Source organism: Bubalus kerabau, chromosome 5 (genome assembly GCF_029407905.1).
Source record: "Bubalus kerabau isolate K-KA32 ecotype Philippines breed swamp buffalo chromosome 5, PCC_UOA_SB_1v2, whole genome shotgun sequence".
Taxonomy (NCBI): domain Eukaryota; kingdom Metazoa; phylum Chordata; class Mammalia; order Artiodactyla; family Bovidae; genus Bubalus; species Bubalus kerabau.
In genome coordinates, this window is record NC_073628.1 from 22818753 (window position 1) to 22836256 (window position 17504).

At 41.5% G+C, this 17504-nt stretch overlaps 2 protein-coding genes across 2 annotated transcripts; both read left to right on the forward strand.

Annotated features, from left to right (window-relative positions):
* The first annotated feature begins 521 nt into the window (after positions 1-521).
* Positions 522-7607, forward strand: ACRV1 (acrosomal vesicle protein 1). Its single transcript, XM_055581234.1, has 4 exons — positions 522-573; positions 2872-3396; positions 5415-5534; positions 6502-7607. The coding sequence occupies exons 1-4, from the start codon at positions 522-524 to the stop codon at positions 6624-6626; spliced, it is 822 nt and encodes a 273-aa protein (XP_055437209.1). The 3' UTR covers positions 6627-7607.
* Positions 7608-7745: 138 nt separating this feature from the next.
* Positions 7746-9213, forward strand: LOC129652530 (thioredoxin reductase-like selenoprotein T). The gene has a single exon (XM_055581233.1). It carries the CDS (start codon positions 7862-7864, stop codon positions 8447-8449), a length of 588 nt encoding a protein of 195 aa, XP_055437208.1. The 5' UTR covers positions 7746-7861; the 3' UTR covers positions 8450-9213.
* The last annotated feature ends 8291 nt before the right edge of the window (positions 9214-17504 follow it).

The following is a 17504-nucleotide window of genomic DNA, read 5'->3' on the forward strand; positions in this document are numbered from 1 at the left end:
GTATCTGTGTTCCCTTCTCCAGTCTTCCACTGGCTGAACACAATCTGAAGCCAAACCCAACCAGCCTTCAAGGTGATCAGCTCAATAGAGATCGGCCTTCTGAGGCCCCCAACCCAAATAAAAGGGCTCATATAGAGAACCAAATAAAAAAATAACCAGCTAATCACACCTCACTGTCATGAACACTTTAAAAAGAGAGTAGATGGCTTTTAAAATTTATTACAGAGAGTATATATGTTATTTTGGCAACTTGATTTTTTAAAGAAAAGGCAGAGGGCCACAGTAAAGTACCAGGCACAGGGCATATCAGCCCCACAATCTGGTTTGCTGGGGGTTGCCAGAGCGTCAACATGCCGGATCAGGCACCTGATCAGCACAACCCATTGTGAGGAATCATGGATTGTTTCTGAGGTTCTAGAATTCGCAGACTCTGTGGCTCGGCACTGGAAGCCTCCGCTCACAGGTTTTCTTCACTGCTCTTGGGTGCCCCACACCAGGGTCCCCTCTTGCCCAAAATCCAGATGAAGAATTTCCTTCTACTAGTGAGTCTGTGTTTCCTTGGATCTACCAGAGGTGAGTTCTCTCTCTTGGTTCCAGGTGGACATGGAAGAGGCCTGTTTAAGGCCCTTGAAGAATGAAGACCAGTATCTTAGTTACCCAGACCAATCTGAAGCAGGAGTGGCTGAACAAGTTCAACTCTGAGAGTTGTTGAATCGGTTGATTCCCCCTAGTTAATGGCTTCACCATCACAGACTAGCTTGGCACAGCTCATTCCTAATACTTTCAGCCACTCGACATTGTACCTGATGCTCTGTGAAATGAGAAGACAGGTCTAGGGTTCTGGAAGTCTGGGAAGGTTTGCCCCAGTGAACTGAGTGTGTGGGATCCTTGTGTACTTAAAGTAGAAGGAAAAACACAGGAGAAGGGAGTGAGGTATGCCTGAAAGTCATCCAGGGGCCAGAGATCCTAGAAGCCTCCTCTTCTGGGTTCTGGTCTATCTGTTCAGTCATCTGTTTCTCCTCTCTCAGGATCCCCATTCAGGGTGAGCTCTATTCCCTTCTTCCTTCTGCAGAAGCCAGAGGCCATGAGTTTCGAGCTCTGCATTAAATGAGAGTGTTTTCTGTAATGTTGGTTCTCTGAGATTTTGTCTTTTGCCCTCTTCAGTTTTCAAAAATTGACTCAGAAACAAGCTACATACCAGATGGTAGTATGTGCCAGCCACTTGGTGAGGCAGTGAGTCATAAATGATAAGAATGACTAAGAAAGGAGTGTGCTTTTTCAAGCCTCTTTTTTTTGTATCAAAAATCTCTTTGTTAAAACTTCTGTTCACTTTTGAAGAATCAGTCAAGCAGGTAGTATTTCTGTAACAACTTTTTAAAATTAAAAACTCCTAAAAGCCTTAGTCGGATTTCCCAGGTGGCACAGTGGTAAAGAATCCTCACCTACCAACACAGGAGATGCAGGTTCTATCCCTAGGTCAGGAAGATCCCCTGGAAGAGGAAATGGCAACCCACTCCAGTATTCCTGCCTGGAAAAATCCCATGGGCAGAGGAGCCTGGCAGATGCACAGGGTTGCAAAGAGTGTACACAACTGAGCACTTATGCAAAAGCTTTAGTCTATCTTATCTTTCCTTTATCAACATAGTCTAATGCTAGTCTTTTAAAAGTCATTGGTTATAAGGACTTCAAATCACTCAAGATACACACACACACACACACACACACACACATTCTTACAGGATCATAATCAGGATGATACTGACTATATTATATTCCTCTCAGCTTTTTGATAGGATTAATAACATACTCATCATTAAAGTCTATTCCCCACCCTCTTCTAGGTTATTCAGCCTAAATCAGTTACTCAAAGAGTAATAATAATTTAAAAAAGGGTAATAATCAAATTGTCTGCATGATGCTACACTTAATAAAATAAAAGCTATACTTAAGGAGTATTTGTCTGACGGTCATTGATAAACTGGATTAAATGTAGGAGAGACACGTCAGAAGAGAATGACCAGCTAAGAGTTTTGGAATTCCAAATGCAAGGTCAGGAGGAGGGAAAATTAAAGTTAATTAAGCACTTCAGCAATGGACTAGGCACTTCACAATTTATCTTATTGAAAACTCATGACAACTCCATGAAGTAGGAGTAAATGGTACATCAAAAGGAATCTCAATGCAGAGATATAGAAGTATATAATATTTTTGTCTTAATAATTCATGGCAACTTGGTTTTCGGTTCCCAACCACATGGATAGGGGATTGGGTGTGGGAAAAAACATGAACTTGCCAAATAAAGGTCTTAATCCCTTCTGGTAATTTTCATGGCCTCATTATGTATCTGTCATCTCTAGTTTCAAATTCATTTTGTTTGGAGTTTAAAATCTTCCACCCTCGGTTTCAGGTAGAATTACTCAGTTGCTGAAACACTGCAGAGTCTCTCTCTGTTGTATCTCCATTCCGACCTTTCACCCACAGGGGAACTGGAGGGAGGCGAGCGGTGGAATTCTGGTTACATGAACGATGGGACGTTGATTTCCTGATGCTGGCTTTGTCAGGGAGGCACAGGCGCTTTTGGTGCCCCATGCCCACTCAGGGTACACAGATCCACACAAATATTGCGGATCTTAAAATTCTTCCCTTCAATCACTAAGGTAGCCTCTGCGGTTCCTTAACACCCCTGGCCTTCATGGTCCCTTGAGCAATCGGTTGACTGCCTCCAGCCTCTGCAGTATCTTCAGGTGCTTGACCAGACCCCCAGAAACCCAGCGTTCCCACAACATGAGCCTTGCTTCATAGGAAAGGACGCCTTACCGGGACATCCTCTCTCACCCTCACCAACTCTCTTCTATTACTTCTCCACCCCAGGAGCATCAGCTCAATCTGATGAGTTTCTTGGCTCTATGGATCATCAAGCATCAGTTCAGCAACTCTCAAGTGACTACTTTTCACTTGCAAACCCTTTGGATGAGGCTTTATATGAGACTTCTTCAATCGACAACACTTTGAGTGAGCGTGGCTCAAGTGAGACCGCCGCAGCCCAACACGCTTCCGGTGAGCCCTTGGCAGTTGAACATGCAAGTGCGCCCGCTTCAGTTGATCACGCTACTGCGGTTGAGCATGCTCCAGGGGAGGCTGCTGCAGGTGAGCACACTCTGAATGAGCACACTTCCGGTGAACAACTTTCTGTGGAACAACCTATAGGTGAGCGGCCTCTAGGCGAACAGTCTGTCGGTGAACAGGCCATAGGTGAACAGCCCACAAACGAACAGGTTGCAAGTGATAAACCTGCAGGAGAACAGTCTGCAGTTGAACCGATCTCAGCCGAACAGGTCTCAGCTGAATCATCAGGGGAACAGCCCTCAGAGCTCCCACCTTCAAGCACATTCTCAGGTGAGTCGTATTTGCATGGGTGCCCTTCCTTGACTTTCGGGGGGAAGTAGGTGACACATCAAGAAAGCCAGTTTTAAGGCATCAGAAGAAAGAACAGTTCAGACAGAACAAACAACTCTCTCAAATAATCTCTTTACATTTCTTTGCAATAATCCCCAGAGGCAGAATTTAGGTGTTGTGGGGCTTTTGAAGGCTAAACAGTTCAGAGGGCCCTCTTTAAGAAAAACAAAATACAAACTGCCAGCTGTCCCTGCAACTTCATTCCACATAAGAAATTAGGAAAATGAATGCCCACAGCTCCACTGGAAGAAGGGGCTCATGGAAGACAACCTTGGTGAGCTTCAGGCTAAATCGGCCTGTTCACAAACTATGTTAAAATCTTTGCAAATCCTCCAACAACATGGCTAGCACCAGACAGGTAGCTCTGGGCTTTTTTTGTCTGAACATGATGTCAGTGGAAATAATAAACAATCATTAATAATAGAAAAGTTTTATTTGAGCCAAACTGAGGACTAGCTGGCTCCGCAGATTAGTCTGAGAAACGGCCCTGGAGAAGCAGTTTTCGGCACAGTTTTATATCTCGTCCAGACAAGGCATATTGAACAAGTCAGGGTTATATTTCTTCACGGTTTTAAAAAACCATAACAGACCAGTTCATACACATACAGCATGTACAGTTTGGGCTCCCCACCTGGAAAGGGAGTTTAATCATCAGTGGAGGACTTGAATCGGTGTCCCAGAAAGAAGGGTATTTAATCTTTATTTTTAACGTGAACTTTTTTTTAACTTCTGGTCAATGTGACCTTTTCTTTACTAATAAAAGAGATGTACAATGTATGTTTGATAGGCCACAAAGAAGTTATTGTAGTTAGCAAAAAATTCAAGTTAACTCATGTATAAGCCAGAATGACTTCTCTAGACCTCAATATGTGACCGTTTCTTTTATCAATGGAAAGTCAAGCATGCCAACACTTTGGTCTACAAGATACAGAAATAAGTTCCCAGGACAACTGCAGCTCTTTGGCTCTTACAAGGGTTTATTCAGGAAGAAAAACAAGATTGAAGGTTGTCGTCTCAAGTTATTACTAGACATAAACTTTATGTTCACCCCATTTGTGTAAGTAGCAGTATTCTAGAAGAGTATTCCAGTATTTTCAGAAGACAGAGTGAGGTTTACCTCATCTGGCTAGAAAGAAGCAGAGCTAAGATTCCCACTGAAGTATGACTCCAAAGCCCATATTCTTTCCACTTTATGCTTCCTTAATTAGGAAACTGGCAGTGGAAATAGGCAATATTGAGTCATTTCAGAGAGGCTCTGCCCTTTGTGACAAACTGCCCTGATGGAGCGAATTGATACAAACACTTTGCCAGGTTTGCAACATTAGAACATTCCAACATAGTCTTTTAAAAAAAAAGCAATTTCTCTTTTCTTTGTTATTTACTTTTAATGCATACCGTTTAAAAAGTCTTTATTGAATTTTACAGTACTGCTTCTGTTTTATGTTTTGATCTTCTGGCCTTAAGGCATGTGGGTTCTTAGCTCCCCAACCAGGGATTGAACCTCCCCTCCCCCTGCATTGGTAGGAGGAGTCTTAACCACCGGATCACCAAGGAAGTCCTTAACACAGCTTATTAATCAGTCAAATTTTACCGCAAGTGTCTGTGCCTTGTGGATAAGTGAGAATATCGTGAGGAGTATGAATGTCATGTGAAAAGTTCCATCGCTCCTATTGAGTTAGACACAGCAGAAGGACATCTAATGATCAATGTCCAGGAAGCCACTGGGCTATGAATTAAAGTCAGTACTGGAGGGAGAAAGGTGGGATTCATCAGCAATGAATATCATAGATGAAGCAGTAAGGATGAAGTCATTTTCTCTGGTATGGAAGAGAAAAGATGCTTTCTCAGACCTACAAAATGGTTCTACTTGTTGTCCATCATCCCTTCCCAGATGTGTGAGTCAAGGCTACACACTGGATCACAGGGTTATTTCATCAGGCTGATCTTAAATTTTTCAGGCCCATCGTTAAGCTGCCACACATGCTCTTATATGAATGACCAAGGGAAATGTCTTCGTGGAGAGGGAGTCTGCTCCACTCAGAATTCCCAGCAGTGCATGATAAAGAAGATCTTTGAAGGTATGTGGGGACTTCATGGGCTGGTCTTTGACAGAGAACTCATCAGCCAGCTTGAGTACTGATGGGGGAGGGGGTGGTTAGGGTGGCAGGGGCCGAAGGAGGGATCAAGCTGGGATTCCCTAGAAGCTTAGAGATTCAAGAGGACCTCAATTCTTACAAGAATCAAGAGTAGAATTCCAGCTATTGAGGGAGAGGCCCTTCCCCAAAGGCCTCTGATGTCTTAAAAGAAGACAGGGAGATTGTCTCTTCCTATTAATGTGTGAGTTGCCCCTTGGGCCAATGGGACATTGACTGCAAGCTCAGGAATGTGTCTATCTTGTTCATGGCTATATATTCCTAGCACTTAGCACAATGCCCAGTCCATGGTAGGCATTTAGTAAGTATTGAATAAATAAATTAAGTAGTCAACAGTTGTCCACTAGTCTGTGTTCACAAGTTGCCAGGCCTGAGTATATTCCCACACCCCTCCACCCTTACACTCAGTCCTTGTGCTCGGTTGCTCAGAGGTGTCCAGCACTTTGTGATCCCAGGGAATGTAGCCCACCTGGCTCCTCTGTCCATGGGATTCTCCAGGCAAGAATACTGGAGTGAGTTGCCATTTCCTACTCCAGGGGATCTTCCTGACCCAAGGATCGAACTTGCATCTCCTGTGTCTCCTGCATTGGCAGGCGGGTTCTTTACCATAGTGCAACCTGGAAAGCCTGTATTCAGTCCTTATCCCTCAAATAAGGGAAGGGATCTTGGTTACTTTATCCTGTGAACCCCATTGCCTGACTTCTCTTGTGGTTTGTCTGGTCCCTCACTAGAGAGCATAGGCAACTGATGGGGAAGCAGCCCAGAAGAAGCAGGTGGAAGGGGAGGGGAGAAAGAATATGCAAGTTGGAGGACTTGGTCATGCCTGTGCAAGGACTCTGGGGACCATGATGAAAGCTCTGTGCTCTTTACAGTCTGTCTCTGCTTCTTTCAGGTGGAAAACTTCAGTTCATGGTTCAGGGCTGTGAGAACATGTGCCCATCCATGAACCTCTTCTCCCACGGAACCAGGATGCAAATTATATGCTGTCGAAATCAGTCTTTCTGCAACAAGATCTAGCAGCCTATGCCCTGGCTTCTTGATCTGACTCAGCCAGCAAAAATCCTCCACCACACTAATGCACTCAATTTAGTGTCTTCCCCAGGCAACTGCTAATGACATCTTTCTCTGCCTGTCAGACCAGAAGCTCTAATATCCTATCTTTCCTCTCCATGTCATTACCCATCCTTCTCTGCCCTCCGTCTTTCCCATTCCTTTACCCCATCTCTCAACATTCTTTCCTTTCTCAATAAATTTTGCAAAATTAGAGTACTGACTCTAGGCAGACATCTTTTCCCATCAACCAGGGGCAGGGTCACCCTGAGCTTCCTTCTGCTCCACACACTACAGTGGTTGCAATTTTTAAAAAGATTTATTTTATTTTTTGGTTTGTTTTTGGCTGTGGTGGGTCTTCGCTGCTGTGTGTAGCTTTCTCTAGTCGCAGCTGCGGAGCACAGGCTCTAGGCACGCAGGCTGAATAGTTACAGCGCACGGGCTTAGTTGTCCCGCGGTATGTGGGTTCTTCCCAAAGCAGGGATCCAATCCGTGTCCCTTGCATTGGCAGGTGGATTCTTTACCACTGGACCACCAGGGAAGCCCTTGAGTGGATGCATTTTTAAACAATTCCACATTCCTCAAAGTGAAGGGGTCCCCCAGGGCAGGGACCATGAAGAGGAATGCAAAGTAGGTGCTAACATTTTAGGAGCTTAAAATAATATTGCAAGTCCTTGTCTCTGACCCCAACCTTTCCATCCCTATGGAAACCAAACTCACTTCTACTTACCAAGATGTTCAAAACCCACCCCTTCTTGGGACCTTGAGAGTTATAAGTGGAGACTCTATGCTTAACAGAATTATAATAATGATTCCTTCTAATTTATCTGCTACATAAATAGAACAGGTCATAATTATCTTAATTAAATCTTTTTCTCCCACACAATGTCACTGGTTTGTCTCAGCATAGAGGGCAGGTGGAAATTGCATACAGCCCCTTTCATCTTGTATTAGAGTTACACTCTTCAAAGTGTTTTTACATCTGATCCACTGAAAAGGGCCCAGAAAGGCAGGCAGGAAAGATAGCATCATCCTGAGTTCACAAGTAAGAAAGTCTGACATAGAAATGTTCTATATATTCAGCCCTCGTCGACCTTGGCGGATCGCGTTTGCGCGGTGGGGATCAGTTCCCAGCACCGGCTCGGCTTCGGGCTGCCTGCGGTCTCAGTGTGAGGGCGGTCGAAGTGGCTGGCTCGTTTAAGATGAGGCTTCTGCTACTTCTGCTGGTGGCGGCGTCGGCCGTGGTCCGGAGCGATGCCTCGGCCAACTTGGGCGGCGTGCCTGGCAAGAGATTAAAGATGCAGTACGCCACGGGGCCTCTGCTCAAGTTCCAGATTTGTGTTTCCTGAGGTTACAGGCGGGTGTTTGAGGAGTACATGCGGGTTATTAGCCAGCGGTACCCTGACATCCGCATAGAAGGAGAGAATTACCTCCCTCAACCAATATATAGACACATAGCATCTTTCCTGTCAGTCTTCAAGCTAGTATTAATAGGCTTAATAATTGTTGGCAAGGATCCTTTTGCTTTCTTTGGCATGCAAGCTCCTAGCATCTGGCAGTGGGGCCAAGAAAATAAGGTCTATGCATGTATGATGGTATTCTTCTTGAGCAACATGATTGAAAACCAGTGTATGTCAACAGGTGCATTTGAGATAACTTTGAATGATGTACCTGTGTGGTCTAAGTTGGAATCTGGTCACCTTCCATCCATGCAACAGCTGGTTCAAATTCTTGACAATGAAATGAAGCTCAACGTGCATATGGATTCAATCCCACACCATCGATCATAGCCCCAACTATCAGCACTGAAAACTCTTTTACATTAAGGGATTTTTGCAAGAGCAGCGTGACTGACATTATGAAGGCCTGTACTGAAGACAGCAAGCTGTTAGTACAGACCAGATGCTTTCTTGGCAGGCTCGTTGTACCTCTTGGAAAACCTCAATGCAAGGCAGTTTTTCAGTGCTGGCACATTTTGGAATTCTGCACATTCGTGGAGTGCAATAATACTGTATAGCTTTTTTTCTTCCCCAGATCCACTCAGTTAATAGTTTTAAAAAATGCAGACATACTCCTTGTACTTTTTTTTTCTTGGTCATATTTTCAAAAGTAGAAAATTGCGTTACAATTTTATTTTTTTTCAAAGATTTCTGTTAAATCTGTTGTGATTTTATATAAATTTTCCTTTTTTATAGTTTAAAATTGATCTTTTGGGGACTAGAGCTGAAGTTCCCAAATACTTTATAAGAGTTTATCAGACATCTCTAATTTGGTCGTGTCCAATTTATATAGTTTTCAAAATACTGCAGATTGTGAACAGCATATTATATAAGATTATGGGGGGGAAATCCTATATCCAGAGTACTCTACCAATTGTGTATGTGTGTGTGTGTGTGTGCGTGTGTGATTACCAGAGAACTACTAAAAGACCAACTGCTTTTTAAATCCTGTTATGTAGTTCAAGTGTTCTGCCTTGACCAATTTAATGAGTTGATTAACTGGGCCTTTATACTTAACTCAATAAAAAACTAAACAGATGTAAGTTAAATAAAAAGTTCAAGTTCATTGCCCAGCGTACCTATTAACATTATATTTAACAATTGTCTACCTAAATTTTTGTTCTTTGACTCACTGATAATTTCCTAGGTGACACACTTTAGATTCACACATTAGTAATAGGTCACTCACCATTGTTAGGATAATTGAAACTTGCTTCACTAAAGAAAGTTTAGTTAAACCTCTTTACAACATTAATGTTAGGTACATGGAGATCACTTGTCTAATAATTTAACTTGACATCATATATCAGAATTGTATTATATTTGAAGAACAAAATTGAAGTTTTTTTATTTGGTGAATTTAATGTCTTTCCAGAGTTCTAAAAAGATAGGTGTTTTTTTTTTGTTTTTTTTTTTAATTTAAATTGATAAAGACTATAATTTAGCAGAAATAGGGCCATAAAGTAGAAAAATAGTCATATAGCTACAGTCATAACATACTTCAGCTTCCATGTAGGAATAGAAGTGGTAGGTCCAGTTTTGTTAGTGGAAGAAAAGGGATTTATGGAAAAGTTATGAGATGTCTCAATATTGAGTCCACCTAACACTTTGCACAATGTTATACTTCATCTGTCAGTGAATATCTGTTAAAATGTATGTCTGGTTGTCATGATTGTGACAGCCTCAAGGTAGAACACACTGCAGTCCCTAGCTGAACAGAAGTTAGCCTAATGATTCATGACAGAAAATTGATTAAATGCCTTATCCTTTTAATTAAGGCTGCAGAACTGTTAACCTAAGATCACACTGTGGCAAGAGTCAATATAATTTAAGCTAGAGGTTACTTGGTTATTACTCAGGTGTAATAACATTTCACTGTCTTTGACTAGGGTTTAAAGCCCTGTTAACTTGGTTTGTACCAGCCCAGACTTTTCCCCTCTTACAAGTTGAACACACTGTTGAGTTTGTGCAGGGTCTTTCTTCAGCACCAGACATTCCACTAGTGATGGTTAGCCTTTTGACATTTAGAACTTCCAAACTTGAATCTTAGATAGTCCCGTGTGTCTGACAGGCCAGCCATGAAGAATTTAAGATTTAATTCTAACTTTTTCCATGTTTGCCTTGGGTGAATGACTCGTCTTTTGAAGAATAGCTTTAAGTGACTTAGTCACTGATAAAACTCACCTATTTTGTTGACACCCTTCAATATTATTTTATGTTTGGCCATACTTAAATTTAAGATTTAATAGAGTCTAGTGAAGAAATTAGTGGAATGTGTGAATATAAAAAAATACAAAAAAAGAGAAAGCTATTTAAAATGTGGCTTTATTATATTCCTAACAGTTCAAAATTTATTACATAGTTGCTTATAAATTGCTGTGGCTGTATAGTTTATAAATGTTTATGTACTGTGTTAATTAGAAGACCATAGAACGTGACACCAGTTTGGTTAATGTTATTGGGGTGTTTACGTAGTTGCTTTGTGGAAGAGATTATATATTAGATTAATAAAAAAAAGTTGGTAAAACCTGGCTTTATACCTCAGCAACAAAATGTACAAAAAACGTAGGCTTTCAGGATATATGTGCATTATTAACTCATGGCACTGAGATTAATGATAGCAGTTGATCAAACATGACTATCAAAATATAACAGGATCCTAATCATTCTTATTTTGAATTTTATTAGTTTGGGACTTTGATTGGTTGGCATTTTATCATTGTCACAATTTTAATTAATTTTGATTTTTAAAAATAGCCTACAGAACCTTAAAGCATGATTTGATATTTAATACTAAGACTTAAAATCTTTTTTTGAGAGAAACATGAGGAATTGTAAAGTTCAGGGGCTTACTATATAGCATTGTGAAAATAAACTTTTATTAAGCTGAAAAAAAAAAAAAAAAAAAAAGAAATGTTCTATATATTCAGATTCCATGTCATTCCAAACATATCAAGGTTACAGAGCAGCAGTGAGCCAGGGCCAGATTGCATGATCTCAATCTGAGCAAATAGCACAGTATAAATATTAGGTAAAACAGTTCTTTCAACACCAAACCAAACCTCTGTCCCACACAAGCCCATTTCTTATCAGCCACTGCTCCCACACCTCTGTTAAAAAGCCCCTGAAAAATCAATGCTTTTGCTCTGGTTCTTATCAAGGATTTTATGTGTGTGTGTGTAGGAAAGATCTACCTGAAGAAATACTACAACATATAAAAACTACATTAGGTCTTAATTTCCACTCATACAGTGGTAAATTTGATATGATACATAATAAAAAACTTTAGGAATCCAGAATAGACACAGTACTGCACAGTTTGATCACTAAGTCAAATTAGCTAACAAGCAAACTTCACAGAACAATCTCAGCCAAGGTCAAAAACACCATGTACAACACATCTGAACTGACAGATTTTAAAATATACTAAAAATATAACAATGGTGGTGCATGTTGGGAACCCCCGGTATCAGAAGCAAAGAGAAATAAAACCCTACTAATATTATAGATGCTCTTTTTTTGATGGAGGGAGATAAATATTAGCTAAATGTATTAAACATAGCTAAATCTACTGTGCTGTGCTTAGCCATTCAGTTGTGTCCGACTCTTTGCGAATCCATGGACTGTAGTCTGCCAGGCTCTCGTGTCCATGGGATTCTCTATGCAAGAACACTGGAGTGGGTTGCCATGCCCTCCTCCAGGAGATCTTCCCAACCCAAGACCCCCGCATTGCAGGGGGATTCTTTACCGTCTGAGCCACCAGGGAAGCCTAATCTATTAGCTATGTATTTTGAGGAAATAAATTCAAATATGTTGTAACAATTGAAGGGTAGGGGAGTTTTGGCTTCCAATAATGCTGGATTATTCAATATCACAGTATTCAATATCCAAGTCTATGCCCCGATCAGTAATGCTGAAGCAGCTGAAGTTGAACAGTTCTATGAAGACCTGCAAGACCTTCTAGAACTAACACCCAAAAAAGATGCCCCACTCCAGTATTCTTGGGCTTCCCTTGTGGCTCAGCTGGTTAAGAATCCGCCTGCAATGCGGGAGACCTGGGTTCGATCCCTGGGTTGCGAAGATCCCCTGGAGAAGGGAAAGGCTACCCACTCCAGTATTCTGGCCTGGAGAATTCCATAGACTATACAGTCCATGGGGTTGCAAAGAGTCGGACACAACTGACCAACTTTCACTTTCACTATAGGGGACTGGAATGCAAAAGTAGGAAGTCAAGAAACACCTGGAGTAACAGGCAAATTTGGCCTTGGAGTACAGAATGAAGCAGGGCAAAGGCTAAGAGTTTTGCCAAGAGAACGCACTGGTCATAGCAAACATCCTCTTCCAACAACACAAGAGAAGGTTCTACACGTGGACATTACCAGATGGTCAATACTGAAATCAGACTGATTATATCCTGTGCTGCCAAAGATGGAGAAACACTATAGAGTGAACAAAAACAAGACCGGGAGCTGACTGTGGCTCAGATCATGAACTCCTTACTGCCAAATTCAGACTTAAATTGAAGAAAGTAGGGAAAACTACTAGACCATCCAGGTATGACCTAAATCAAATCCCTTATGATTATACAGTGGCAGTGAGAAATAGATTTAAGGGCCTAGATCTGATAGACAGAGTGCCTGATGAACTATGGATGGAGGTTCGTGACATTATATAGAAGGCAGGGATCAAGACCATCCCCAGGAAAAAGAAATGCAAAAAGGCAAAATGGCTGTCTGAGGAGGCCTTAAAAATAGCTGTGAAAAGAAGAGAAGCAAATAGGAAAGGAGAAAAGGAAAGATATACCCATTTGAATGCAGAGTTCCAAAGAATAGCAAGGAGAGATAAGAAAGCCTTCCTCAGCGATCAGTGCAAAGAAATAGAGGAAAACAATAGAATGGGAAAGTCTAGAGATCTCTTCAAGAAAATTAGAGATACTGAGGGAACAATTTCATGCAAAGATGGGCTCAATAAAGGACAGAAATGGTATGGACCTAATAGAAACAGAAGATATTAAGAAGAGGTGGCAAGAATACACAGAACTATACAAAAAAGATCTTCGTGACCCAGATAATCACGATGGTGTCATCATTCACCTAGAGCCAGACATTCTGGAATGTGAAGTCAAGTGGGCCTTCGGAAGCATCACTACACACAAAGCTAGTGGGGGTGATGGAATTCCAGTTGAACTATTTCAAATCCTGAAAGATGATGCTGTGAAAGTGCTGCACTCAATATGCCACCAAATTTGGAAAACTCAGCAGTGGCCACAGGACTGGAAAAGGTCAGTCTTTGTTCCAGTCCCAAAGAAACACAATGCCAAAGAATGCACAAACTACCACACAATTGCACTCATCTCACACGATAGTAGAGTAACACTCAAAATTCTCCAAGCCAGGCTTCAATACATAAACTGTGAACTTCCAGATGTTCAAGCTGGTTTTAGAAAAGGCAGAGGAACCAGAGATCAAATTGCCAACATCTGCTGGATCATCGAAAAAGCAAGAGAGTTCCAGAAAAACATCTATTTCTGCTTTATTGACTATGCCAAAGCCTTTGACTGTGTGGACCACAACAAACTGTGGAAAATTCTTCAAGAGATGGGAATACCAGACCACCTGACCTGCCTCTTGAGAAACCTGTATGCAGGTCAGGAAACAACAGTTAGAACTGGACATGGAACAACAGACTGGTTCCAAATTGGGAAAGGAGTATGTCAAGGCCGTATATTGTCACCCTGCTTATTTAACTTATATGCAGAGTACATCATGAGAAACACTGGGCTGGATGAAGCACAAGCTAGAATCAAGATTGCCAGGAGAAATATCAATAACCGCAGATACGCAGATGACACCACCGTTATGGCAGAAAGTGAAGAGGAACTAAAGAGCCTCTTGATGAAAGTGAAAGAGGAGAGTGAAAAATTTGGCTTAAAACTCAACATTTGGGAAACTAAGATCATGGCATCTGGTCCCATCACTTCATGGCAAATAGATGGAGAAACAATGGAAACAGTGACAGACTATTTTGGGGGGCTCCAAAATCACTGCAGATGGTGACTGCAGCCATGAAATTAAAAGATGTTTGCTCCTTGGAAGAAAAGCTATGACCAACCTAGACAGCATATTAAAAAGCAGAGACATTACTTTGCTGACAAAGGTCCTTCTAGTCAAGGCTATGGTTTTTCCAGTGGTCATGGATGAATGGGGAGAAGGAAATGGCAACCCACTCCAGTATTCTTGCCTGGAGAATCCCATGCACAGAGGAGCCTGGTGGGCTGTCGTCTATGGGGTGTCACAGACTTGGACATGACTGAAGAGACTTACCAGCAGCAGCAGGTATGGATGTGAGAGTTGGACTATAAAGAAAGCTGAGCGCAGAAGAATCGATGCTTTTGAACTGTGGTGTTGGAGAAGACTCTTGAGAGTCCCTTGGACTGTAAGGAGATCCAACCAGTCCATCCTAAAGGAAATCAGTCCTGAATATTTATTGGAAGGACTGATGTTGAAGCTGAAACTCCAATGCTTTGGCCATCTGATGCGAAGAACTGACTCATTTGAAAAGACCCTGATGCTGGGAAAGATTGAAGACGGGAGGAGAAGGGGACAACAGAGGATGAGATGGTTGGATGGCATCACCAATTCAATGGACATGAGTTTAAATAAACTCCGGGAGTTGGTGATGGACAGGGAGGCCTGGCGTGCTGCAGTCCATGGGGTCGCAAAGAGTTGGACAGAACTGAGTGACTGAACTGAACTGAATGGTGGATTAGTTTGGGTGAACTTCCTTCAGATAAGAATTAAAAACTATGAACCAAAAGTTAGAAACAACTACTTAAAAATTCCTCGAAAGGGAACCAGAGAGAAGTCACCCCTAAAAAGACTAGGACAGCACTGGGTGAGACAGACAGTTCTGAGGTTTTATGCCTAAGGGTATTCTCAATCCATATGTCATAGGGTGGCAAAAATCCAGTTTACTGGCTTGAGGTCAGAGAACATAGGCTGGAGCTGGCAGAGCAGCTGTAAAATTAGGGGGAAATCCTGGAAAGGGAAACACAGAGGGGATAAACTCCAAAACTTGAGTATAAACTGTGACCACATTCTTGGTTGACACTGATCCGAGGAGGCTCAACAATAGCACCTGGAAGGAGAGAGAACTGAGCAGAGATTTCAGCTATTGTCCACCTCAAAGAAGACCAACTTTGGAGTTCAGGTCAACCCAAGCTACCTATCTACCAGAACAAATGTCAATACTCTTCAGAGGAACAGAGTCCAGAATCTCTCAAATGCATCATTCACTATGTCCAACACATAATACAAATCATCAAGCAGAAAAAAAAAAAAAAAAACAGGAAACTGTAACTGATAGCTAAGAAAATTTTTTTAAAAAGATACTGGCCCCAAGCTGAACCTGACATTGAAATTAGTGAACAAAAGCAATAAACAACTATTTGAGATATGTTCAAGAGCTAAAGGAGAGGATTAAGAGGTGTAAACTTCCAGGGACAAAAGAAGTCAGGGGAATATAATGAATGTACAGCATACGAAACACAGTGAACAATAGAGTAGCAACTTTGTATAGTAATAGATGTTAACTAGACTTATTGTGGTGATCATTTTGTAATGTATAAAAAATACCAGGGACTTCTCTGGAAGTCCAATGGTTAAGACTTCACCTTCCAATGCAGAGAGTGAAGGATCGATCCCTGGTGGGGGAGCTAAGATCACACATGCCTCATGGCCAAAAAAACAGAACATAAACAACAGAAGCAATACTGTAACAAATTCAATAAAGACTTTAAAATGGTCCACATAAAAAAAAACTAAGAAAAATATCAAATCACTATGTTGAACACCTGAAAATAATACAATACAAGTCAATCATGCTTAAAGATAAATGAATCCAAAATTTAAAAATTAATTTAAAAGGTGGGAAAGAATCTAAAGGAAGTTAGAGTTATATGAATAAACAGACTCTCAAAGGTTTAGAAACACAAAAACACAATTCTAAATGATCCATGAGTCAAAAAATAAATAATAAGATAATTAGAAAAAAACCTTGAGCCAGGTAACAAAAATACAACACATGAAAAGTTGTGGCATTTAAGTAAAGTGAAACTTAGAGAGAAATGCATGATTTTAAATACTTATATGCATAAATACTTATATGCAACATTTAGGGGCTTCCCAGGTGGCGTTAGTGGTAAAGAGCCTGCCTGCGGAGGCAGGAAGCAGGAGACAGGAGACCCAGGTTCGGTCCTTGGGTCGGGAAGACTCCCCTGGAGGAGGGCACGGCAACCCACTCCAGTATTCTTGCCTGGAGAATCCCCGTGGACAGAGGAACCAGGCCGGTTACAGTCCACGGGGTCACAAAGAGTCGGACACGACTAAAGTGACTTAGCACACACAGGCAACACATAAAACTGACACAGGACTAGTATCCTGAAAGTAAAAAGTTCGAGTCGCTCAATCGTATCTGACTCTTACTGATCCCATGGCCTGTAGCCTGCCAGGCTCCTATCCGTGGAAATCTCCAAGCAAGAAGTGGGTATTCTTGGGGAAGGGAGAAGACTCCCTTCTCCAGGGGATCTTCCTGACCCAGGATCAAATCTGGGTCTTGTTCACTGCAGGCAGATTTTTTACCATCTGAGCCACCAGAGAAGCCCAAATGTCTCTATTTACAGAAAACACAACGGGCAGTTGAAACATGTAGAAACTGAACCACATTGATGCAAATTCAGACTAAGAGTTAGACAGTCAACCAGCTGGGTTCTTCTACCAATAAATGACAAGGAGAAAAAAAAATCAGACAGAGGGAGAACAAAGGGGGAACTTGCAACCAAAAGCAACTTAGACATCAGTCAATTTCTAGTATGGACTTTATTTCAATCCTGATTCAAAAAACTGTAAAAAGTAAGAAGTGGAAATCTGAACACTGGATAGATATCAATGAAGACCCATGGGGAAAGGATAATCTTTTCACCAGAGCTAAAACAGATAGCCATACGGGGAAAAAAATGCTACCTGACCTCCTATTATACACAAAAATCATTTTCGGGTAAACCATAGATCTAAAGGTGAAAGCCAAAACTATAAAGCTTTTGGAAGATAACATAAAAGAAAATCTTCATGATTTTGAAGTAGGGAATGAGTGTTTAAGTAGGAAACAAAAACTGCTAGACAGAGGCAAGTCTTAGTTGAACTACATTAAAACTACAATCTTATATGAAGTGTGAAATAAGTCACAGAATGGAAATACACATGTTGTTGTTGTTCAGTGGCTCAGTTGTGTCTGACTCTGTGACCCTATGGACTGCAGCCCACCAGACTCCTCTATCCATGGGATTTTC